Source organism: Mustela nigripes, chromosome 4 (genome assembly GCF_022355385.1).
Source record: "Mustela nigripes isolate SB6536 chromosome 4, MUSNIG.SB6536, whole genome shotgun sequence".
Taxonomy (NCBI): domain Eukaryota; kingdom Metazoa; phylum Chordata; class Mammalia; order Carnivora; family Mustelidae; genus Mustela; species Mustela nigripes.
In genome coordinates this window covers 352430-378170 of record NC_081560.1, presented here as the reverse complement: position 1 = coordinate 378170, position 25741 = coordinate 352430, and the positions used below count along the sequence as shown (strand labels likewise).

At 47.2% G+C, this 25741-nt stretch overlaps 2 protein-coding genes across 6 annotated transcripts in view; one reads left to right on the top strand and one right to left on the bottom strand.

The window, feature by feature from the left end:
• Nucleotides 1-25741, bottom strand: part of ESYT2 (extended synaptotagmin 2) — a 94740-nt gene that overhangs the window by 40650 nt on the left and 28349 nt on the right. For both annotated transcript variants that reach the window (XM_059395994.1, XM_059395995.1), the window contains exons 4-8: nt 23584-23660; nt 19640-19712; nt 19307-19396; nt 11162-11217; nt 6677-6797 (exon numbers count right to left, since the gene is read on the bottom strand). In XM_059395994.1, coding sequence (XP_059251977.1) covers nt 6677-6797; nt 11162-11217; nt 19307-19396; nt 19640-19712; nt 23584-23660 — 417 coding nt within the window. The remainder of the gene's footprint in view (nt 1-6676; nt 6798-11161; nt 11218-19306; nt 19397-19639; nt 19713-23583; nt 23661-25741) is intronic.
• DYNC2I1 (dynein 2 intermediate chain 1) overlaps nt 1940-25741 on the top strand; it is a 114447-nt gene continuing 90645 nt past the window's right edge. The window contains exons 1-2 of one of the 4 annotated variants that reach the window (XM_059395991.1): nt 1940-2901; nt 4631-4684. In XM_059395991.1, coding sequence (XP_059251974.1) covers nt 2827-2901; nt 4631-4684 — 129 coding nt within the window. In that variant the 5' untranslated portion in view covers nt 1940-2826. The other 3 variants (XM_059395988.1, XM_059395989.1, XM_059395992.1) reach the window with 3 other exon arrangements.

Below are 25741 nucleotides of genomic sequence, written 5' to 3'. Positions count from 1 at the left end.
TGCGGGGGTGCCGCGGGCGTGCTGCGGGGGGTGCCGCGGGCGTGCTGCGGGGGTGCTGCGGGGGGTGCTGCGGGGGTGCCGCGGGCGTGCCGCGGGCGGTGCTGCGGGGCGTGCCGCGGGCGGTGCTGCGGGGCGTGCCGCGGGGGTGCTGCGGAGCCTGCTGCGGGGGGTGCTGCGGGGGTGCTGCGGGGGGTGCTGCGGGGGTGCTGCGGGGCGTGCTGCGGGGGTGCTGCGGGCGGTGCTGCGGGGGGTGCTGCGGGGGTGCTGCGGGGGTGCTGCGGGGCTCCAGGGCGCTCTGCTCACCTTCCCGCGGGCGGGTTCGGGAGTGAGTCTGGGCCGCGGCGCCGCGGGTCCCCAGCGTCCCGGCCCCGCCCGGCCCGCTCGTTAGGGTTCCTCTTCCGTCTTCTCTTCCTCCCTCCTTTCCTTCTTTCCTTTCTGACAGACAGATCGCAGGCAGGGGGGGGGAAGCAGGCTCCCCGCCGAGCAGAGAGCCCGATGCGGGGCTGGATCCCAGGGCCCTGAGATCACGACCCGAGCCGAAAGCAGCGGCTTCACCCACTGAGCCCCCCAGGCGCCCCCATTCTGTTTTCATAAGTCATTTTTAACTTGGGTTTTCTGTGATTTTAAAAAAAGAGGTGGAATTTTGAAGTCGAAACCAGTGCACGCTCTGCAAGCAGCGTTCACTGCAGAGCGGAGCCACCGATAGAGAAAGTGCAGTCCCGCAGCTTGTACTGCTCAAGAACTGTGTCCTTCAGTTACTGGTGCCCTTGCCTCACGGTCGGACCCTGCTCTTCTGAAATGGTCCTTTGATTTTCCTGTGCTTTGTGTTTGCCTTCTCTTTGGCAAAACAAATGCCTTTTTTCTAACCTTATCACTTAAGATACTTTAACCTATTAATCAGTCATATCTGTTTACTGAATGTACTTCAAAAAAGTTCTTTCAAGTTTGCAGACTTTCTGTTCTAATCAGGACTAGGTTTTTTTGCTTTGTTTTTTGTTTGTTTGTTTTGTTTTGTTTTGTTTACCCCCAAACCTCAGAGCAATCATCCGGGAATTTCTCTTCTTTGTACTTCTGAGTTGGATCTACTGTTTTTTTGGATCCAGTCTCATCAGCATTCCTGAAATCCCCCCTTTTTTCTCTGGAGTAAATCCTCAAGTACCTTTTTAAATAAGGTTATATAGGAAGGAAGCTATACTCTAAGAAAGTGTTTATTATATTGATACACTTGTTTGAGACTTTGGCTTAGCACAGAATTCTAGGATCAGGGCGCCTGGGTGGCTCAGTGCGTTAAAGCCTCTGCCTTCGGCTCAGGTCATGATCCCAGGGTCCTGGGATCAAGCCCCGCATCAGGCTCTCTGCTCAGTGGGGAGCCTGCTTCCTCCTCTCTCTCTGCCTGCCTCTCTGCCTCCTTGTGATCTCTGTCTGTCCAATAAATAAATAAAAATCTTAAAAAAAAAAAAGAATTCTAGGATCAGAATTAATTTCTCCAGGACGTTGAAGATTTATTCATTTATCTGAGAGAGAAAGACAGCATGTGCTCAGAGTGGGGTAGGGGCACGGCCTCAGGCAGCCGGTGTGCCTGTTGGTGTGCTACCAAGGAGGGATTATAGGGCAGAGTAGAGGAGCAGTCAGTAATCCAGGTCACTTTATTACTTCAGCAGCGAATAATTTGTTTCTAAGTAATCGAATTCAATAATAGAAAACATTTTCTAGCATTAAGGGGTAATTTTTTAAAAAAAGATTTTATTTATTGAAAGAGTAGTAGGCAGAGAGGCAGGCAGAGAGAGAGGAGGAAGCAGGCTCCCTGCTGAGCAGAGAGCCCCATGCGGGGCTCGATCCCAGGACCCTGGGATCATGACCTGAGCTAAGGCAGAGGCTTTAACCCACTGAGCCACCCAGGCGCCCCTAAGGGGTAATTTTTAAAAAGACAGCTAAAGGTAAATTATGTCTGAGTCTGAGAGCTGTGTATGAGCCAGCCTCCCCTCTTTGCATCTTTAGGTAAATGCATTAGTTAGTCTGTTGCTCTGTGGGCTTGATAGGCCACCCTTCTGTGGCCTCCAGTGTCCCTGGGTGCTATGAACTAGATCCCCTGGGTTGAACCAGTGGTGCTGTAGATACAGACCACGTGACTGCCACAGTATGAAAGGCTGGGCTGGGTTTGGGGCAGTTGAACTGGGTAGGAAGAGTGGATTTCTTTCATTTTAGGAAACATGTTACAAGAAAAAGTAGTAGGACTCGATGATGGGTTGCATCTCATCTGAGAACGGAATGTCGGTGCCCTGTCCACGAGGCCAGTCTTGGTGTGCAGCTCAGCCACAGTGACCAACAACCAGTATGCTGAGGGCAAGGGTGCTTAGCCTCCAGGTGTCAGGAGCTGCAGGAACTTATTTCAAACAATTTGTGGAAAACAAGACAACCTAAGACTTTTAAGCCTTTATTAATATGCAGCTAACCAGTTCAACTGACATTTAGCTTTAACGTTTGGCAAGCAAGTGAGTTTGCCCAGCTGAGAAGGTGCTGGGTTGTGAAGACATCGGGTGGCTGCTCAGCGTTGCCAGTCCAGGACGTCCTGGCAGTCCCTGGCTTGCGTGGTGTGACTGGTGGAAATTATATCATATCCCCTGAGGGGTTTGGAGGCAGGTCCAGGTTGCTGAGCTCTTTAGTAGGAGCGAAATGTCCTGGCATCAGTATGCTTTGGGGAAACTGCTTTTTGGGAATAGGGAAGTGGGGTAGAGGGGTGACCGAAGGTAATGGGCCTGGGGCGTGACCCCAAGAGGCAGACTCTGGCTTTCCTGCCTCTGAGTCTGGCTCGAGAGCAAACAGTAAATGGTGTGCTGTGGGAAAAGGAAGGTGACCCAGGAGGAGATATTCTGCAGCCTCTGCGTCCCGAAAGGATGGCAGGTGAGGTGCCCGTGCTCCCACTCCCTCTGGGGTTTCCTGGGGTGTCAGCGTGAGGTGGAAGAGAAGCGCCGAGAAGTCCGCAGAAGTTCTGCTGTACAGCAGGGGCAGACGGACCGCACCATGAGGGCTGTCTGAGGCGCTCCCTGCACAGTGCTCCGGAGAGCCTCGTGGTAAACGGGCATCAGTCAGCCAGTTTGCCGTGGGGTTCGGGTGAGATGCTGGTTGGTACACGGGGCTCTTTCTGCAGTCACTGCTCGTTTTACGTGCAGTGGATCCACAGCCCAGGGTCACCCGGCGTGGGCATTGACCTCATGGAGTTGAACTCTCAGGTTTGCCTGTGTCTGGACTGAGCAATCCTGGAGCTTGAAGGGTTTGCTCTGTAGGCAGCTCCCTTCTTTTCGTTTTGGTTTCAGGGTGGAGTTTATTCCCATTGTAGGGGAAAGCGCTGCCTTTCCTGTTCTGTACTTGGAGAGACCAGAGTTTAACTGGTGTCTCTGTTCCACTGGGCAGGGACTGAAATGCTGGTGGATTTGGTCTTTAAGAGGCCTTGGCTGAGTAGAGGGTAAAAAAGACAAAAGACTCCTGGTCTGAAGCACTCTGCCCTCAAATAACTACGCAGAGTTCCTAAAAATACGTGTGACATGTAGGGGCTGGGATAGGGCATGAAGGAACCGTGGGTTATTTTATAAAATAGACCTTTAATTCTTTTTTTTCCTAACATCAGACATTTAAAAGAGAAAACAAGGAAGAAAAGTCTTTAGGGGTGAGCAAGGCCATTTGCCTGACTTTTAAGTGCCCGAGCTTGGGCTGGTAAAAGAGGCAGAAGGAAGATCGTGGGGAGCTGTTGCCCTCAGGGCTTTTGCCGATCAGCGTAACTCATGTAATCACTGCCGGGAGGGGTCCGGTCCACGGGCTCTGGCCGGCGCTCTTCCACTCTCGGGGTCTCTAGCCCTTGTCCTCTCCCAGGGGCACACAAGCTCTCTGTTGAGTTTGGACCATTTGTTTGGAGAAGGGCCCATGTTAAACCTCTACACAGAGCAGTGAGCTTGAGACAGAAAGAGTTTTAAGGTTCAGGAACTCCAGGTCACAGCTATGCTAATTGTTGCTGACCATCTTACACCGTATCTTACCAAGGACGCCTTTTGTTAAATCAATGAATCTGTAAAAAAATACATTTTCTCAAAGGAAAGATGAGATAATCTGGGTAAATCTGCCTTTTTGTCTGTAGGAAACATCCTTGATTAATTTATGTATTGAATTCCTTCATTATCTAAGTGTGTCTTCCCTGTGGCAGGTGAACTGTGTGTGTGCTTATGGAGGGGTCGTGTTCTGGATGCTCAGTCCCTGGGGGGTGGGAGGGGGTGCTGCCTGGTGGGCAGGGACACTCCAGGGGCATCTGCTCTGTTGGCAGACCGAAATACTGCTGGACAGTGGGACCGGGCATTGACAGGCATTGGGTGACGTGGGGAAGGTGGGGGGGTGTTTTACCTGCACTTACAAAGTAGCCAGAGGAACACATTCTGTAATTGTTTATAGGTAATTTTAAACTAGGGAATAATTTTTAAAAATGTGTATTACTATTACCTTTTCTTCTAGTAGGTAGTAATTTGTTGCATGTGAAGGACTCATTGCCATTGACTTAAATGGCCTAATGAAAAAGCAGCTCACTAGAGTGTAAAAATTAGTTTTTTAAACTTTAAAAATTCTAACTTTATACTTTTCTTTTTAGAGAAGAACAAAAGATGATACTTGGAAAGCAGATGACCTCAGAAAGCATCTTTTGGTACTGTCTCTGAAAGATTTGAGTTGGGGTCCTTTTGGAGCTTGGACGGTTTCACCTGCTTCTCAACCTGGCTTCTGTGTGGCTCATTTCAGAACTGTTTTTGACCGAGAGATAAAGCCGTATGGTTAATAGGTCTGGAATCTGGTGGGACAGGGTTGCCCCATTCAGCCTGGCATCCCAGTAGCTGCGTTGGGTTCTGTTATGGGTCAGGGCTTGGGCTGTGTGTGTGTGTGTGTGTTTGGTGTGCACTGGGTACATGTGGTGTGCACACACATGTATGTCTATGATGTGTGCACACGTTTATGGTTTCTCTGTGCAATACATGTGCATGTGTGTCTGTGTGTGTCTGGTGCACATTAAGTACATGTGTATGTGTGGTATGTGCACACACACTTGGCTTTTCTATGTGGCATGTTTGCATGTCTGTGTGTTTGTACCTGTGTTCATGTATGTGTGTGTCTCTCTGTGTGTGGTGTGCACTGAGGGCACATGTGCGGTGTGTGTGCACATGCATGTGTGTGGTGTGTGCACAGACATGTGGCTTCTCTGCGTGACACGTTTGCATGTGTGTTTGTGCCTGTGTTCATGTATGTGGGTATATGTCTCTGTGTCGTTTATGTGGAGGGAGCTTTGGGCTGTGAAAGCGAGTACAAGCAAGCCTGCTCCGGAACGGAGTGGGGACTCCGGCAGGGGCAGCGCGCGGGCTCCAGCCCTCCAGCGTCCACTGCAGACCCGGCGGGAAGAAGGGCATCTCCCGGTGGATGCTGTTTTACTGTCCCGGCAGGAGGAGGGACGGTTTCCTCCTGGCCTGGCACCAGCTCGGCCAACGAGAAGCCACTCCACGTCCCAGCTCCCAGTTCACGCCGGCAGACTTTGCGCTCACAGCAGCCGCTCCGCCCGGCGCCCCCTCCTCTGTGAAGGGGCCTCCTCTCCTTTGCTCCGCAGAATCCCCCACGGTTCTGCCACAGCTTAACTGTCCCAGAATGCAATCCTCTCCGTTCCCGAAGAAACCCATTTCTGCTGGTAGCGTGACTGGCAGCTTTATGTTTTTACTTTCCTAGGGAGGGAGTGAAGGAGTGAGGGGAAGAGAGACAGAGGGAGGTAGGTGGGGCCGAGGGGAGACTTAAGCCGGCTGCCCACCCAGTGAGGAGCCTGTACGTGGGCTTCAACCCCACGAGCCGGAGGATCATGACCTAAGGTGTAATTGAGAGTCGGACGCTTCATGTACTGAGCCACCCAGGGACTCCTGGGGGTTTTAAGGTTAAGAGCTCTCCCTAACCGTGAGGGCCCGTCCAGTCCAAGCACCTCTTCTCTGACCAGTGGAGGCAGTTCTACATCCTTGCCCAGCAGATTCTCAGTCTTTGGTTGACGGTATATGGTTTACTCAAGTGAAGGGGACTCCAGTATCTGTGACCTAACTCTGTGTGCTAGGCATCATCCCCAATTTACAGATGAAGAAACTGAGGTCCACTAATGGCAAGAAATAGCCCCAAAGCAAAGCTGTTGTTGGACTCCAGGGCTGTGACAGAGGTCCAGGCCCTACCCTTCCCATCCTGTCCGCGGCAGGTTTAACACCAGTACTGCTTCTGCCGTGGTGCTTACGACGTGACTCGAGAGGTAACCACACTCACTGCTGAGAGGAAGCCTGTGCCAGTCAGGACTCAAACTGCCCGCCACTTAGACTCAGCTGTTACATTCTGGGCGTGCGAGCAGCACATGCCTCCTGAGAGAACTCCCCGGCACGGTCGTCCTTCAGGACGTGCAGTCCGATCTGCTGTAAGCACCTTGGACGCTCATGGCTGAGCTTTAAGAACGGCCCCGAAGCCTCTGTGATGCACACGGGCCAATGTCCTAGGGAGTGTGACAGGACAAACAACCACATCGAGATCCATGTGGCGAGGTCACCGTTCAGAGAACCGTGAGAAGTCACAACATCCAAGGACGTGAGACGCGTCTCTGCATCTGAGTGCCGACGTGCTCAGGCGCACTTACCTTTGGTATAGGAAACCGCAGCTGAGCTATCTGGACTTCACTGACGAGAGGAACGGTGATCCGATTGGGAAGCACCAGGTAGTTTGATATTATGTCCAGGATGATTGTATCCGACAGACCACTGTCAGGGGGGCAGGAAAAAGAACAAACCAATGATCAGGCCTATCAACGCTCGTTACCGCTTTAACAGCAAACTTACCCTAAACATGACACAGCACCCCACTTACAGGGCCGCAAGTGTCTGTCTTCTCACAGACAGTATCTAGAACAGCAGTTCAGTGCCTGCGCGGCAACACGGCCGTGCTGACTATTACGCGGGATATACAGAGAGGGCTGCGGTGTGCAGCTGCAGACACAGGGTAATACTTGGGTTACATCTCACACTATTCTAACTAACGTTTCATACGCTCCTGTGTGACTTCACCACTGACTTAGTATCAACCCAGACACGTTACATGTTCCTCTTTTAGCATACTTCAAACAGTCACAAAAGTGCAAAGAATACTATACAAACGCCCAGCACCCATTCCATGTTTCTTACATTAAATTTCTCTCATTTTTTGCACAGCTTCCGGTCGAGTAGAAGATTTTATTTTAGTTCATTCTCTCTTCACATCGTATTTACGTACTCGATACTGTAATAATTCTGAAATTCTATGTAGCACTCACAGAGAACTCCGTAATATGAATAAAATTGTGGAGGATAAAGACACAAATGTACTTTTAATACATTTTTGCCTGTTCTGTGAGGTAAATGTGAGAACTAAGTAACATGTATGGGACATTTCTGAAGGCATAAATGAAATTTCACTGCTGTGGAAGAACAGTTTTAACTGGAACTGGGAAGTTTTAAGAGAATCTTACTTCTTGCCAGTTATTTCTCAGATGTTAAAACTGTGAACAGATATATGTAAAGTAATTTTATGTATAAAAATACCCACCAGGACAGAGTGAAAAGTCACCATCATTCAGTACAGCTGAACATTCACTCTAAGCCGGGTACCCAAATGTGACGACAAGAGAAGGGGTCTTACCTTAGGACTTTCTAGTCCAAGATGAAAAAAACACCCCAAACCCCACAACCCCACAAACAATAAAGCCCTATTTATGAGTATGTCAGTGACTTGGACACTAACACTCTAGAGACAGAGAGGGTTCCAGCTGCCAGACGCTGAAGAGAATGTTCATGAAGAGTGACGTGAGCTGGTGCTTCGGTTTTAAGAGCAAGCATATTCTCACTCTGCCATTCCCCGTCACCCACAAATACTGGTTTTGTTTATACCAAAAAAATCTGCTGGAACAGAAAGCACTTTGGTGACGATATGCTTTCAAGAATTCCTTCCCTGCTGTGTTGGTAGGCCGATCACCTCACCACCCACCCAGCCAAGCAGACGGAGAGGCGCGACATGCAGGAAAGCAGCAGAAGGCCCACCCTGGTGCCTCATCGCTGCTCACCTTTCGAACCTACTGTGTCCATGCCCAGCCTCCCCCCGAGTTACAGGAGCTGCAGTGCTGCCCCTAATCGTTCCCTGGGGCAACCCTGGCTGCTGCCAGGGTCTAAATGGCCCTGGGTCTAGTCCTTTTGTCCTTTGGCACTGCCTGCTTATCACCGTACTTGTGTTTCTACCATAATTCCTGTCCCTTCTTGTACTTGCGCCACTCAGGTCACGGTTCTTCACTGAAACAGGACGTCAAGGGCAGTAATCTGGGTATTACTGTTACTTCGTCACACTTCCCCAGTGGGTACAGCACGTACAGGTTCACTTTGTAATGCCTGAGGCAAGACTTGCTAGGTTCACAGTTACTGAACACTCACTTTTATAAGGTAAGACCTGCCACAGCTGGGATCTGATAGAAATCTGTGAGTGGGAAAGCACAGCTGAAGTTTTACATTATATAGTTTATTACATGAAACTCACATTCATATAAAATGTTATATAAGTTCTACATAATTCTGTATAAATTATTTATATCCTATACAAACATATAATTTTATTTAAAAGGGATGTTTATATATATATGCCTTTTACACCACAGCTTTGTTTCCGACGGGTGCGTATTTCTAATATACATGAGTATGTATTTTTAATGATACATTTATTGGGGCGCCTGGGTGGCTCAGTGGGTTAAGCCGCTGCCTTCGGCTCAGGTCGTGATCTCGGAATCCTGGGATCGAGTCCCACATCGGGCTCTCTGCTCGGCAGGGAGCCTGCTTCCCTCTCTCTCTCTCTCTGCCTGCCTCTCCATCTACTTGTGATTTCTCTCTGTCAAATAAATAAATAAAATCTTAATAAAAATTTAAAAAAAAAAAAATAATGATACATTTAATTCTCTACTAAATGTATCTTATATACTGCATGTACAGAAATCTATATATAAAATAGCTTAGAGCTATTACTATATAAAAGAACCTGTCATCCTCATTAACCATTAGATAGAATAGAGTTTTACGGATATCTGCGTGCACAGACGTGTACTCCCCTTTTACTATCTTTTGTATTTTTATTTTTTAACAGGCTCTATGCCCAACATGGGGTTGAAACAAAAACCCTAGATCAAAAGTTGCGTGCTCTACTGGCTGAGCCACCCAGGCACCCCCCTTATGTCTCTTTTGAATGAATGATCTGCAACCAACTCCCCCAGCAGGAGGCTTGCCAAAGGCAGCAGATGCCCTTGGGCTCAACCTGTAAGGGAACTAATGCAATACTATTTACAGGGTAGCTGCTTGACAAGCCTGTGTTTATTTTAGTCCTCCCATTATATAAAAGGAGGAAAGTAGAACACATTAAAAAAAAAAAAAAGATTCATTTATTTTAGAGATTGTGGCGGGGAGAGGGAGAGAGAGTCCTCCAGCAGGCTCCCCACTGAGCACGGAGCCTGATGCAGGGCTCAATCCCAGGACCCCAAGATCATGCCCCAAGCTGAAGTCAAGAGTCGGCCGCCTAACTGAGCCACCCAGGTGTCCCCCACACATTCTCTACCCCAAATGGCAACAGGAATCTGTTGTTCTGCCGGCTAACCAGCATCTGCTCCCACAGACCGACGAACTGGTGGAAGTTCTTCCTTCAGTTCTCCCGCACCCCTGTCCTGGTCCCCCCGGTTCCTCCTCTAGGGGTGGGCAGGAGATCCAAGCATGATCATGAGATCACTGGACCGTCCCGGATGGGTGGACAAACAGAAGCCAGCCCTGCAACTTCGGCTGGAACTAGCAGAAGAAGGTTCTTTCAAAAAACAAGAAAAGAAGAAGAAGAAGGTTCTTTTCAGACGGAAGCTGCTACGCCAGGGCCAGGCCTGACAACAAATGCACACAGGGAAAAGTAGGATCTAGAGTGAGAGTGCGAGTCCTCAGGCCATCAACTGAACACCAACACCTGCCTGGGCCTGACTGCACCCCGACAGTGCCCCAGAGGGCTCTGGGAACGAGCCACAGGAATGGGAGCTCGGCTCGCATCTACGCCATGGCACTAAGAACAGTGGTGGGCTGGCTCATAGCAGGCACTATACTGATTTGTTGGATAAATGAATAAATTGTCTTAAAGATAGTACTTACTTACTCATTTACTTTTTTTTTTTTTAAGATTTTATTTATTTGATAGAGATCACAAGTAGGCAGGGGGAGGGGGAAGCAGGCTCCCTGCTGAGCAGAGAGCCCGATGCGGGGCTCGATCCCAGGACCCTGGGATCATGACCTGAGCTGAAGGCAGAGGCTTAACCCACTGAGCCACCCAGGTGCCCCCAAAGGGCTAGTTCTGAAATATATATTCATTTTTTAAAGTTCTATTTTTCTGAGAAAATAAGAAAAACCAAACTTAAAAATTAACTTGCAGAATATTGAAAGGCTGCTACTTTTCTAAAACACCAAAGCTTGAGGCAACTGACTGGCTCATTGGTAGAGCATGTGACTCTTGATTTCAGGGTCATGAGTTCAAGCACCACACTGGGCATGGAGCCTACTTAAAAAAAAGCCTATTAAAAAAAATTAAAGGGGCGCCTGGGTGGCTCAGTGGGTTAAGCCGCTGCCTTCGGCTCAGGTCATGATCTCAGGGTCCTGGGATCGAGTCCCGCATCGGGCTCTCTGCTCGGCAGGGAGCCTGCTTCCCTCTCTCTCTCTCTCTGCCTGCTTGTGATTTCTCTCTGTCAAATAAATAAATAAAATCTTTAAAAAAAAAAAAAATTAAAAAGTTAGAAAGAAAACACCAAAGCTGGAAAAATGCTTCATGATGAATGAAAAGTAAAATGAAGGGTAAGTGACCCACCTGATACCCTCACCCTCTCTACTTCTGCTCACTTGGTCCCAGGATCTCAGATGCAGTTAAGAAAACGGAGCCCAGCCAGGCTCCCCACCTGAGCTACAGGTGAGAGCCCGCTGAGGCAGGGATTCTACCCGGACACACTGGCCTTACCCATTCTGAGTTGTTCCCACGACACTAGAAATGCACTCTCCACCGTCAACAAGCTAACCACAGGACATGGCAACATACTTACTTTAATCCAGGGATATCGAGAAGATTAGTCAGTCCTGTCCAGTTAATTTCTATAAGCTGTTTTAAAAAAAGGGCAAAAATATTAAGTTTCCAAACTATTTCCAATTATGAAATCAAATCATACATATTTCTTTATAAGCAAAATGCATTCGTTCATAATATTGTCTTGCTTTTCACTGTAAAATATCAAAGTCATTGTCCTTTGTTCATAAATGGGGAACTACCTCTTTTTTTGTGTTGTTTTTGATAGTATCCATTTCCTCTGGTAAAATAAAATAATTTATATACCTTTCCTATTGATGGACACTTAGATTAACTGAATGCAAAGCAGCATTCAAAAGTGAAAGTTTTGGTCAAAGATGTTTCTCCCCCCCGCCCACAGATTCTTACTTTGGGGGTGCCTGGGTGGCTCAGTCAGGTGAGTGTCTTACTTTGGCTCAGGTCATGATCTCAGAGTCTTGGGACCAAACCCTGTGTTGGCTGGGGGCGGTGTCCCTGCTCAGTGGCTGGTCTGCTTGTCCCTCTCCCTCTGCCCCAGGTGCCCCTGCTTGTGCTTTTTATTTTGAAGTTTTTTTAATTTATTCATTTGTTTCAGAGAGATACAGAGAGACAGCATGAGCAGGGGGAGAGGCAGAGGGAGAAGCAGACTCCCCGCTGAATCAGGAGTCTGACATGGGGCTCGATCCCAGGACGCTGGGATCATGACCCGAGCCAAAGGTAGACACCTTACCATTTGAGCTACCCAGGTGCTCCTCTCTCTCTCAAATAAATAAAAACCTTTAAAAGTAAAAAAAGTTCTTTATAATATTTTTTAAAGAGTTTATCTATTTGAGAGAGTGCATGCCTCTGTGTGTGAGGGGGGAGAGGGAGAGAATGAATCTAAAGCAGACCCTGGGCTGAGCCCAGAGCCCAATGTGGGGCTCAATCCGATCCCACGACCCTGATATTATGACCTGAGCTGAAATCAAGAGTAAGATGTTAAACTGACTGAGCCACCCAGGTGCCCCTAAAGATTTTAATTTTTTTTAAGTAATCTCTACACCCGACATGGGGCTCGAACCCACAGCTATGAGATCAAGAGTCGCATGCTCCACTGAAGGAGCCAGCCAGGCACCCCTTGTATGTTTATTTTTTAGGTTCACAGATGCTACCCAACTGCCCCCAAAATCATCTCCTGCACGGATTTACATACGGTCCCACCCTAAATACATGAAATGTCCTTTATCCTTCTCCCCAGCAACACAGAGTGAAAATCAGTCTGGCAGGTTAAAAATGGGACTTTATCCCTGTCTCAATGTATCTTTTCCTGGCATCAGTGGAACATGTTCTATCTACTCAGTCAACATCTGTATTTTATTTGCTCAATTTTCTAGTGGGTATTTGGGTATTAGAATAATTCCTACATAGTTGGCTAATAAAAGACTCCATTTAGTGGATGCAGACAGGTTAAAAAAAAAAGGCTTGATTAGATAAACTGCTTTCTTGTCAAAGTGCATACTATACATAATAAAATTATCTGTGCTTTATATTTGTAGAAGAAGTGCCGCGTGAGACTGCATGATCTCAATCACCCACACAGTCGCAGGAATGAAACTGCTCAAATCCCCTGGGAAGTGTATAGTTATGAATAAACACAAACTGGAAAGTTAAGATTCTTTTGGATAGGCCAAAACTGAAAAAAAATTTTTTTAAGGAAGTCCTAAAAGACTAAGATTTTTCAGAAAAAGAGAAAGGAAATAGAAGTTTATTGCAAATCTCAGGACAAACTCCTACTGGTGCCCTTGTAACCCACCCTCCAGCCCCCCGGCCAACAGGTGTAGAAGCAACGGCAATCTGGGGCAACCAATGCCGGCCAGCATGCTGACCATGATCTCTGAACACATCTTCCAAGGGACTGTCAAGAAACAGATATTCCAGGACTGGGGCAAAAACTGTTAAGATAGCCTGGGGGATCTTACTGAGTCAGAAAGCTTGGGAAACACGGAGATGAATGAGAGGTCCTATCAAGGTGGGTCCCCTGGAAAGGACTTGAACTAGGGGTGATCAGCTTATTCTCATGACCCTGGTCAAAGTGAGGAGACACAGTTAAAGGCTACTCAAGTTCAGAGAAACCAAACACCAGGGAGGCAGGACCAGGGTTCAGCTGGGTTTGAGAAGCGATGTGAATGCAAAAAAGCAGCTCCCAGGGAAGGGACGTGTTGGAAGCCCTGAAGGACCTGGCCTGTCCCTGAGCAAGGGGAGGCAGGAACAGAAAGAGTCCAGAGCCACGGAGGGGTGAGAACAGGGACAGAGACCCATGTGGGGACCAGTGTGTGTGACAGTATGTGTGAGGGCACGCGTGAGAAAGTGAGCACGTGTGAGAATGAGTGAACCAGGAAACGAGTGTGGAAGAGGAGGATATGTGAGAATGAACGCGGGAAAATGACTGTGGAGTGTCAGCACACGTGAGAATGCGTACACCTGGGAACAACTGTGAGTGTGAAAGCACACGTGAGAACGAGTGCCTGTGAGAGGCTTAGAAAGTGAGCACACAGAGGGGGAAGCCACAAGAGGGCTGGGAGCAAGGCAGTGCTTGAGAAAAGCAACTAAAATTAGTGTCCTGTCACCACCCCCACTATGCACTGGGACCACTGAGATCTCTGGGAAAAACTGAAGAGACAGACGTTTCCCAACCCCTCTCTGGGCTGCTGCAGCTCTCCTAGGAGAAATGGAACCAGCAGTGTGGTTCCACTTCCACTGGAACACCATGCATCTGTGTATTTCATGAAAACCGCGGACATGCCTTGCTCCTCTCTCTGCCGGTCCATGAACACACGGTCTGATGGGTGCAGTGAAATGTGTGCTCAGCTGTTTACTTCAGTGCTCACTCCATGCCAGGTGTTCTGGGTGCGCTGAACTGTACAGTACAGACCATGAGTCACCTGGGAGGTCTGTAAAAATACAGACCAGTGGAGGGGCGCCTGGGTGGCTCAGTTGGGTAGGTGACTGCCTTTGGCTCAGGTCATGATCCCAGGGGCCTGGGATCAAGCCCCATGTTGGGCTCCTTGCATAGCAGGGAACCTGCTTCTCCCTCTCCTCCTGCTTGCTGCTCTGCCTGGTTCTGTTCTTTCTCTATCAAATAAATAAATAAAATTAAAACAAAACAAAACAAAAGAACAACAAACTAACCTAAAGTTAGTTTGGCTCCCACCCTTCTCCAGAGTTTTTCATTTAGTCAGTTTTCCCTGGTGGTAGCCGTCAAGAAACTCTTAGGATTTCCAACTTCCACCTGGGATGCAGAAAACTGGAAAGAGCATCACCAATGCAGAGGAAGAGCTGAGGTGACAGGGCTACCGGCCTGAAACGCTTACTCAGAGCAGCTCTCAGGGCAACTGACAGGTTCCAGCTAAATCCTAACTGCTAAAGGCCAGGAGCCGGTGAGACAGAGAAAGCCCTTTGAAATCCCGACACAGGCCATCTGCAACCTGCTACGTGGGCTCAAGAGTGTGGGTGTGCTATAGAGACAAGGGAAAACCCTTCTGCAGGGTGAGGTGAGGGATGGAGCAGCTGCCGCTAGAAAGACCCAAACTCCACCTTCCACAGTAAGGAAGAGAAGCCACTATGAAAAGGGACATATAGGTAAGGCTCCTTGCGGATGGGGAGAGAAGAAAATACCCTGTCTGGGGAGAGTAGGACACCATCCCAGCCCTGACTGTTAGAGATCCTGCAGTTACAGGAGGGAGTGTGCAGACTAACTCCTGCATTAAGACCTACCAAAAACACAAGCACAAGGAGAAGGCAAGGTCACTAGAAAGGGTGCTAACCATGGGGACCCTGGGTAGCTCAGTTGTTAAGCGTCTGCCTTCGGCTCAGGTCATGATCCCACGGTCCTAGGATCGAGCCCCGAATCAGGCTTCCCTGCTCAGCTAGAAGCCTGCTTCTCCCACTCCCCCTGCTTGTCAAGTCCCCTCTCTCGCTGTCTCTGTCAAATAGCTAAATAACATCTTAAAAAAAAAAAAAAAGGCACTAGCTCTGAAACCCAGCACGGGCCAGAGCAGTAGGGAGCTCCCCTGTTTCAACTACTGGGGGAAGGGCAAGACGATCCAGAAGAATGAAAGATATCAAACCACAGATCCAGGACACTCTGAGGGCACCTAGAAGGATAAATACCTTCCAAGCTCCTGGGATGACCTGAGGTGTCGTTTAAGGCTGGGACCCTCTGCAGTCCGGTAGACTCTGGTGGACCCGTCTGCCCAGCCTAGCCTCTCCACCTCGCTCCTGCCATCTACACAGGGTTGTAGGAATTGGCTCCCAGGAGCCCGATCCAAACACTGCAACCTTCCTCCCTCCTGCTGGTCTAAGTGCCTGGATCCCCGACACCGCAGGAACAAGGGAAAGCAGGAAGGCGCACTGCCTCTGGAGTGCACTGGCAGCCCTGTTTCTGGCATGTGGACTAGAAGACCAGAGGAAGCTGGTCTCACAGGGAACACAGAACGGAGCAATCAGGCATGGGTGACAGTCACAAAGGCTTCAAGTTCTGCATTCCAGTGGTTTTATGAGAGAACAATACATGCTGTTTGCATTTAGCTGAAGCCTTTCCTTTTCCCTTCCTTTGATTAAGGTGTCTCAGTTGCTGGACTTGTAGCTAACAGGACTCAAGCTCTTCTCAGTCACTGTAAAAGGAAGATACTTGCCTTTCTCCATCTGTAAAAATGCAATCTGTGGTTCAAAGACTGCTAGCTGGGAGGACCCTCTTAGGATAAACAGACTGTGGGCACACCCAAGATCATCTCCGGAGTAAGTTCTGGAAGATGGATTTATTTGAGGCTAATCTGTGCTCTTGGAATCGTCCAACAAAGAACTGGGGATTCTCAAACACCTCTGAGTGCATGCCAGAGGCAGTTTCAGTAACAGTCACGTTAGCGTAAGTGAACGGCCGGTCCCTGTGACATGGCCAAAGGGAGACACTGTCTTTTCTGGCTCCTACCAGAACCTTCACCCAAGTTTTCGTGTTTACCAAAACTTGACTTCTGGTATTAAGACCCACCAGAATGCTAAACCTAGGTACAGGAAAATACTTAATTTCTTTACAATCTGAGGACTTACCATGAACTAGGAATCTACCGTTTCATACCTATTGACATTTACTGTTGTGAGGCAGTAGTCCCCGTGTCACAGATGGGGAGACCTGGGCTTAGGAGGATTGAACAAGCTGTTCAAGGCATACGGTCAGAAGAGAAAAACCAGGAGTGGAAGACCAGGCTGGAAAACCCAAGTCTGTCACTTAACCATTATACACACCGCTTTCACTATACTCTGAAAGTCTGTCACTTTAGAAATTCTTAGTTGTTGTTGTTTTTTTAAACAAGTAGCACATTATCAAAAATAACTGAAACAAACGAACAAGAATAAAAATGTGCAAAGGTTTCAAAAGAGTCTCTGGCAGTATTCTCCTAAATCATCTGGATAGCTAAACCCCCCAAATCTTTGTAGCTGTATTTTTCCTTAGGGTGAGGAAGAATTACTTGGCAGCCAGAAGCGAGTTCTGTTCTCATATTTTCCAGTCAAAAAATAACTGGGGAAAAAAAAAATTCCCTTCTCTCCAAAGTGTATGTTTGGCAACTTTTCTCACCATATAAGGAAATGAATGATGCTGAACTTTTCACAGCCTCATCCATTTCTGACACTAAGATTTTGTTTGGAAGTTACATTACAATTAAAAAAAAAAGATTTTATTTATTTATTTGACAGAGACACGAGAGAGGGAACACAAGTGGGGGGAGGGTGCGGGGAGAGGGAGAAGCAGGTTTCCCACTGGGCAGGGAGCGTGATGCGGGGGCTTGATCCCAGGACCCTGAGATCATGACCTGAGCTGAAGGGAGATGCCTACCAACTGAGTCACCCAGGCGCCCATTATTTTTAAAGTGAATATACCTGTGGAAGATCCAACCTAAGGAAGAGTTCTACTAAGTACTGACGGAGATTTAAAGATTTGGATTTCATTATTTTCTGAACTGAAAAAAGGTCTTTAGTTGCTAAAAATTCCTGTAAATCAAAAATACATAGCCATCTACTAAAGATTAGTTTTTTATACTCATTAATGAAGGAAGTTTCTTAACCATACGATGGCTTTTAAACAGTTGGTATGTGGAAAAAGAAACATGGATTTTATATCTTTATTTTTAAAGAGAAGATTTTTTTTTTAAGATTTTATTTATTTGACAGACAGAGATCACAAGTAGGCAGAGAGGCAGGCAGAGAGAGAGGAGGGGAATCAGGCTCTCCGCTGAGCAGGGAACCCGATGTGGGGCTCGATCCCAGGACCCCGGGATCATGTCCAGAGCTGAAGGCAGAGGCTTAACCAGGCGCCCCTGAATTTTATATCTTTTTCTTTTTTTTTAAAGATTTTATTTATTTATTTGTCAGAGAGAGAGAAGCGAGAGCAAGCACAGGCAGACAGAGAGGCAGGCAGAGGCAGAGGGAGAAGCAGGCTCCCCGCCAAGCAAGGAGCCCGATGTGGGACTCGATCCCAGGACGCTGGGATCATGACCTGAGCTAAAGGCAGCTGCTTAACCAACTGAGCCACCCAGGCATCCCTGAATTTTATATCATTTATGGAAATCTTCATTTCTCAAAATTTTAATGAATTAAATTTTAACACAGAGATTCCTTAATTCCTTTAATTTTAGTGTTTTATGTAGTCAAAACACATTCAAAATTAGCCTGTTATTTAAGCAATAAGAAGCAAATCAGTAGTACTTCTGGTGGTAAGGAAGTGGGGACACTTAAATTCTTGTGTTTTTACACAGAAGAAATGCCATTTGTACTTTGGTCTAAAATAAACACATATTTTAAAAAAACCCAACAATAATAGTTTGCATTAAGTTCTTTACAAAACTATAAAAATTAATATTCCTGTTTGAACGATACATCCTGTTAATGACAACTCCAGAAAGGACTCACCGAAGTTATAAAAATGGTGAATCACGGAAAGGTAACCGAGAAACCGGTCAATTCCTCCGTCGGACACTCACCGAACTGTACGGAGAAGGACATGGCTGTGGCTTTCAAGGAGCTCATGAGCAATGCGCCAGAGCGCACAGGACAGGAGGGCAGCAGGGGGACAAGGGCGAAAGCGGACGGCCTGGGTCTCTGGAAGGGATTGCACAATGGGACGGAAACAGTGCTCTGGGAGTAGGGAGCAACAAAGAGAGGCGAGGCGAGACGATGGGGCCGGACCGTCCCTGGGTTATGCTTCCTCCCTGGGGCTGGAAAGGGGGACGCTCCGCAGGGGCAGTGCCAGGAACCGAGGCTGGAGAGAGACCCCACCTAGACCATGAGGACTGTCTGCCAGGGAGAGATGCTCCCGAGTGGGTCAGTTCGCACCTTGGGAAGCTGACCCTGGTGGTCAAGTGCACTGATGACAGAGCCAAGGCAGGAAGCCGGTCAGAGGCTGCAGGAGTCCACATGAGGAGGATCCTTGTAGGGAAGGAGCCTCAGGAAGAGTCAAAGGGAGGGGAGGGGCTGAGGGGAGGGGTCACTTAGGCAGGAACGACATTTTTGCTGTCTTATTTTAAGCTAATAATGACTAGTAAGTACTGGCTACTTGTAATAAAATGTGGGATATACATGTATCTCTTCCACATATGTGCGTGTGGGGTATACACGCCAACAACGTGAAGTGATGATTACTATGATTACTACGGTTTATCCAATGTCAGTAGGTGTGCCTGGGTGGGGCAGTCAGTCTTGAGTCGAGCCCCACACTGGGTTCCGCATTTGGTGAAGAAAAAACAAACAAACAAACATCCCCGAAAAAACCCATAGTTCAATCCAAACCAAACCAAACCAAAAACCTTAATGCCTTAAAAATCATCTACTGTGTAGTTCATTAAACATACCACGCCAGAAAGGCTCTGCTTGTCAACGCTGGCAACCTTTGCTGGCGGGGTTGTGAGATTTACGACAGCAACTTTGTCAGCATGGGCTCCCTGACTGACTGGTTCTGTGACTTGCACAGATCAGAGAAAAAGCCCTCCGCTGAGAGCATAAAGAAGTGCAAAAACACTCCAAGGATTCATGTATCAGAAAAGGGAACTGTGAGAGGAAGACGCTTCTCTACCTATCTTTGTCAGTTAATGAGAACATGAGATTAATGTTGACTTACTGGTTTCCTAAGGAAGAAGATAGACAAGGCTCCCACTAGGGGCATGTCTCCAATCAGCGGTTCCAGGATCACCCGCATTGTACCATGAATCTAAATTCAAACGGGAAACCAAAACATGTCACAGAAGACAATTCCACAGGCCATTTACTGACGCAAGAAGGAGGGTACATGATCATCTTAGTGACTTCTCAGCATGACTTCATGTTTCTCTCAAGTATAACCTACAAACAGAAAACTTAACTTCAAAGAAATTCTGAGTTAATAACAACTTGACTTTTTTTTTGAATGGAGCATAGAGAATTTTAGAAGACTATGAAACTTTTAAAACCTTACCTGTATACTTTGCACACCAGCTCTACAAAAATACCGCTTGATCTCCAAGTCAATCTCACAGTTCCCTACAAAACTAGCAGACAAAGTTCTGTATTACTGTCTCTTAATCACCACAGACCTGCAAGGCATATAATCTGAGTAAAATGACAGCAAAACAACGAAAACCAGCCTGCACTGTAACGTGAGACCCATGTCTGAGTGTTTACTGCCCAGATCACAGATGTCCCTGCTAGTAGAGTTGACACGGCCACACCAATTACACAGGTCACTTCCCAACCTGCATCTTCTGGATCAGTCTCCTGCTGGACTACAGTTTTCATCTGTTTCTCAAACAACTGTGTTTGTTTAAAACATTAAAAAAAAAAAAAAAAGCTTAGATTATGTCTCGCCAGAAGTAAATTTCGCACCCATGCTCCGGTCATGAGAAAACGAACAGCAGTTCTCCAGGGCTCTGTGACATCAAAGGTTAGAAGTGAAGCGTCTCTTCGGGGCACGAATTTTACTCAGTGACTAAGTCATTTCAATCATTAGTACGAAACGAACAAAGGAAATAAGAATTAGTACGACGCGGAACGTCAGGCTTGCATCGAAAGGTGAGCTTGAAGCATCATCTATGTTCTGTGCAGGATCTCTGCAATCCGACTTCCACCCTCGGAAGCAGCATGTCATGCTCCACCCTGAGCACATCTGGGGCCGGTGTGACGGATGCTGGAAAGCACACAAGTACGACACTAATGAAAGGCATCTGGGATAAATTCTTCCAATATTTATGTCCTGGTGTTAAGTCAGCACCTGTAGATTCTTCTCACTGTGCATAATGCTGGATCTAGCTGGTAAAATCACCTTTTAAAAAACCATCTCAAGGGGCACCTGGGTGGCTCAGTGGGTTAAGCCACTGCCTTCGGCTCGGGTCACGATCTCAGGGTCCTGGGATTGAGTCCCGCATCGGGCTCTCTGCTCGGCAGGGAGCCTGCTTCCTCCTCTCTCTCTGCCTGCCTCTCTGCCTACCTGTGATCTCTGTCTGTCAAATAAATAAATAAAATCTTTAAAAAAAAAAAAAAAACCATCTCAAAACTTTCCTCTTCTTCACCCTAAGACCTGATGATTGTATTTCCTAATATCTTCCTTCCTCGTCTCTACCACCAATAACCTAAAGTCCCAGTCTAGAGCACACAGAAAGGAGAATGCAGGTTTTCTTTAGAGACATAAATATCTGAGCAGCATAATCTATCTGCGTATGTTGTTGAAAGCCAGACTGCGTCTTCACCATGGCATCCGTTAACTGATTCAGTCACAGGTTTATTTAATGAATGTGTATGAACTCCTCCCTCGGTGCCGGAACAAGAGAACACAGTTTCTACCCTCAGGAAGCTCGTTATCAGACCCGGGGACCGTCCCAGGGTACAGCTGAGGAAGACTCAGTCGGGCTTCCTTCTATCCCACTGATGACAACAGTGCTCACAGTCGGGCCTGGTGTTTTAGAGACGCAGCTTTTCCCAGCAGATGCTCGGAGGCACTCAATGCTTCTTTCGAAAGTAAAGGTGATCAGCGCCAACCCTGCACAAGGACCACATTCACACCCTTCAGAAACTCAAAGACAACACTCCAAAACACAACGATCCTTCGTCAAGGTAAGAAACAAAACTAGGGACTGGGTGTCAGTGGACGCACGTTAGCGGCTGCCCTTCCACAGCTGTGCGGCGAGGCCTCACAGGGACGCAGGAAGCCGTGAGCAGGCTCACAGAACCACCTTTATCTGCCAGGTGTGGTACCGGGCAGATCGTCAGCTCATCTTTTTCCCAATTATGTTTTCTTGTGGTAAAATACAAAGAACGAAAAGTGGACCATCTGGCTTATCTCTAAGTGTGTAGTTCGGTAGCCTCAAGCACATTCACCTTGTGTGACCAGCGCCACCGCCATCTGCAGGACTCGTCCATCTTACCAAGCTGAAACTCTGTCCCCAGGGAACCACTTACCATTCCCCTCCCCCAGGCCCTGGAGCCCAGCATCCCAGTTTCTTTCTCCAGGCGTCTGAGCACTCGAAGGACCTCGTGTAAGTGGGGTCACACAGTGTTTGTCGTGTTGTGACAGGCTCACCTCCCTCCGCATAACATCCTCATGGTTTATCCACGTTGTGTCATGGGTCAGAATTTCCTTTTTGTTTTTTTTAAAGGTGACTAACATTCCACGGCATGTCCGGGACACATTCTCCTTACCCATTCTCTGCCGCCGAACATCGGGGCTGCTTCCACATTTCAGCTACTGTGAACTGCTATGAGTGTAGGTGTACGGTAACTCTTTGAAACTTTATTTTCAGTTCTTTTGGTTATGGACCCAGAAGTGGAATTGCTGGGTCTTTATTAGTTGTTTAATTTTTTGAGGAACACCAGCAACCGCACCGTTGCACACTCTCATCAACAGTGCACGAGGGTCCAGTTTCTCCACGTCCATGCCAACACCTGCTGCCTTCTACTGTCTGACAGCAGCCATCCTCCTGGGGCCAGGTGGTAGCTCACTGTTGTGATCTGCGTCTCCCTGAGCATCAATGAGGGAGCACCCTCTCGTGTGTTTGCTGTACATTTGCACATCTTCTTTGGAAAAATGTCTATTCAGGACCTTTTGTTGATTTCTGAACCGGGCTGTATGTTCTTGTTGAGTTTTAGGGGTTTCTTACACTTTCAGATATTAAGCGCTTAGCTGGACATGTGATTACACAGACTGAGCTGCTTCCACAGATTACCTGGATTGCTGACATGCAGTAACATTAAGTCTTCCAAATGAAGAACACGGGATGCCTTCCATCTCCTGCATTTCTCTCAGCAGTGTTTCATAGTTTCTTTGTACACGTCTTTCACCTTCTTGGCTAATTCCTAAGAGTTTTAATCTTTCTGATTCTATTGTAAATGAGATTTTCTTGATTTCATTTCTGGAATATGCACAGTTAGCGCATAGAACATAACTGATCTTGTGGGTGCTGACTTTATATTCTGCGGCTTTGCCGAACTTGTTAGTTCTACGAGGTTTTTCTGTGGAATCCTTAAGGTCTTATACATATAAAATCATACCACATGTAAACAGAGACAATTCTACCTCCTCCTTTCAACCTGGATGCCTTATCTTTTTATTCCTACCGAGTGGCTCGGGCTAGGACTTCCAATGCCATGTTAAATGGAAATGGTCAACGTGGACATGCCTGCTCCTAATCTTGGAACAAGAGCTTAGTCTCGCACCACTGAGTATGATGTCTACTGGGGGCTTCTCACATACACCTTTTAATTTTTTTCATTTATTTAAGTAATCACTACACCCAACGTGGGGCTTCAACTCATGACGCTGAGATCAAGAGTCGCACACTCCTCTGAGCCCGCCAGGCGCCCTCACATATGCCTTTTATTATGCTGAAGTAGTTTTCTTCTGTTCCCAGTTTGTTGATGGTTTTTAACATGGAAAAATAATTAATTCTGACAAATGCATTTTCTACATCAACTGAAATGATCATGTGTTTTTCCCCCTTCTGTTCTGTTAACGTGGTGAGGATTCATTTGTGTATGCTGAAGGACCCTTGCATTCTAGGAGTAAATCGCACTTGGTCATGGTGTATAGTTCTTTTAATATGTTGCGGAATTCAGTTTGCTACGATTTTGATAAGGGGTTTGGCATTAGTGTTCATAATGGGTCTGGGTCTGCAGTTTTCTTGTAGGGTTTCGGTATTTTTAATTTTACATGCTTATGACTGGCAATTATCTAGGCTATCAGGAATTAAGACACAGAAAATCAATAAATTTAGGTCTTCAACAATTCAGTCAAATTCTACCACACATCAGGTAAGAAGTATGCTCCTTCTGTCTTCCACTTTATGGGTACAGCTGAATGACATTATAGGCCATTAACTAGGACATAAATACAACACACACACACACACACACACACACACACACACTTACCTAATCTGAAGGTCTAAAATTATTTGCCTTTTGTCCACATTTTCAGTGTATACCTTAACACCATTGATCCTGAGGGGCTGAAACAAGAGGCAGCTTATTTTAAAATGCTTATTTAAAAAATGAAACCCACCCTTACAATGCAGCACAGAGATGAGAACAAGTCTAGCACGAGGCTACAGGAACGAAACTTCTGCTTTCAGTGCAGTAGCTGTTTTGCTTTGGGCAAGTCCGTAGGCCTCCACTCTCCAGTGTCCTATCTGTGAAGTGTGGATACTAAGTAGCATCCATCTAACGAGGTTACTATGAAATCAAAGGACAGGAGGAGCATGTCTGATGCGCAGAGAGTGCTTCAAGGCCCAACCCGGTGGCCCTGTTTCTTCCAATTTACTTTGATCCTTCCCTCGTAACTCGTTACATGGTTTGAAACACAACTTCCTTTTTTTTCCTTCATGACTTGTAACTTTTCATTTCTTAAAATTTTCACAAAAATGGGGCTTTTCAGTGATTGAAAAATACTGGCTGTAGGTATAATTCTAATCTAATCTTAATTTAACCTGATACATGACAGAGACATGATTGTAAAAAGAACAGGCAGATCATAGTAACGGTCATGTCTCAAGGGCCCTGCTGTTAACTATTTCAAAACCTCCCATTTTATCACCTTGAGACTGCTTCTAGGGAAGTTCTCAACCTCCCCTCTGAGCATCACTCACTCAAGTGGAAGGGATTCCTGACCTTTGGAGTACTACAGCTTACTGTGACATCTTAGGTGCCCCAACATCTTACCCCTCAACTGGCTGTAGGATTAAACTCTAAGTCTTTGTGGCGGCGGGGGGCGTGCCTGGGTGGCTCAGTTGGTTAAGTGTCTGCTTTTAGGTCAGGTCATGATCCTGGGGTCTTGGAATCCAGCCCTACCTCGGCTCCTTGCTCAGCAGGGAGCCTGCTTCTCCCTCTGCCTACTGCTCCCCCTGCTTGTGCTCTCTCTTACAAATAAGGTTCCCGGCGCTTTCCCTGATGTTACTGGCTCAGACATGCCCAGACTATGAATCACAGAGAATACAGTTCAAATCACTATGTTGATGACTGAAAATGGGAGACAGGTAGCTTAGGACCTTTAGCTTAAATGTCTGCATTAGACAATATTCCCTTCCTCCACTGAACATGACCTCTGATGTTAGGAGAAGGAGCAAGGCCAAGCCCACTCCAGGTGACTAAGCCTTACCCAACACAGGACAAACACTTAAAGGCAAGAGAACTCAGCTGGCTGACTCAGCCAGCACATCAGGTGTGTACAAAGAACTGTGCTTGGGGCTCTGCACGTCCTTCTAGGCTGTTCCTTCCTCAGGTAGCCCGAGATCGCCTGTACTTGTAAGACAGCAGTGCAGTTGATGATGTCAAGCCACCTTTACCGAGTCAGCACTACTCTTAATATTCTTCCTGTTCTCCAAGGATAATCTTAGTATCAAACTTAAAGAGCATGTAATACCAAGTGAACATAATTCCCCCTAAAACAAATCTAGCTGGGGTTAGAATTCTAATCTCCACAAACACAAGCATATCACCTTACATTCAGGGACCACAAACCGTGGCCTGCAGGTTCAACTTGGCCTTTGGCTAAGAAAGGTTTTTACATTTTTAAATGATTATAAAAGAAATGGGGGTGGGGCAGAGAAGAATAAGCCTCAAAGACTTTATGGGCTGTCAAGGACTGAAATATGTAGCACCTGACTTTCTAACCTCTGCTTCATGCTCACACAGCGTTCTACCTAGTGATTGTGTTTTCCTATTTGTTATCATTTAGGTCAGAGAAGGTCAAGTACCCCTGAAAGGAAAGTGGACCCAGGCGTCCTGTGCAGGCCTGTATGTGCTTGAACAGCAGGATGATCAGACCCCAGGCTCCTAACGTATCTGGAAACCTCACAGCCAAGAGGAAAAATGACTAAGTACAACACATGTGCCTGCAGTGGAGACCCCGGGTTTTGAGGAACCGCAGGTAAGATGGCGCGCTCTGGGAGCACACGGTGGGAATGAGCCTGCGGGCGCAGACCCAACAGCGACGGAGTCAGACGCCCGTGGCCGCATTATGAAAGCCGAGTCAGACGCCCGTGGCCGCATTATGAAAGCCGAGTCAGACGCCCGTGGCCGCATTATGAAAGCC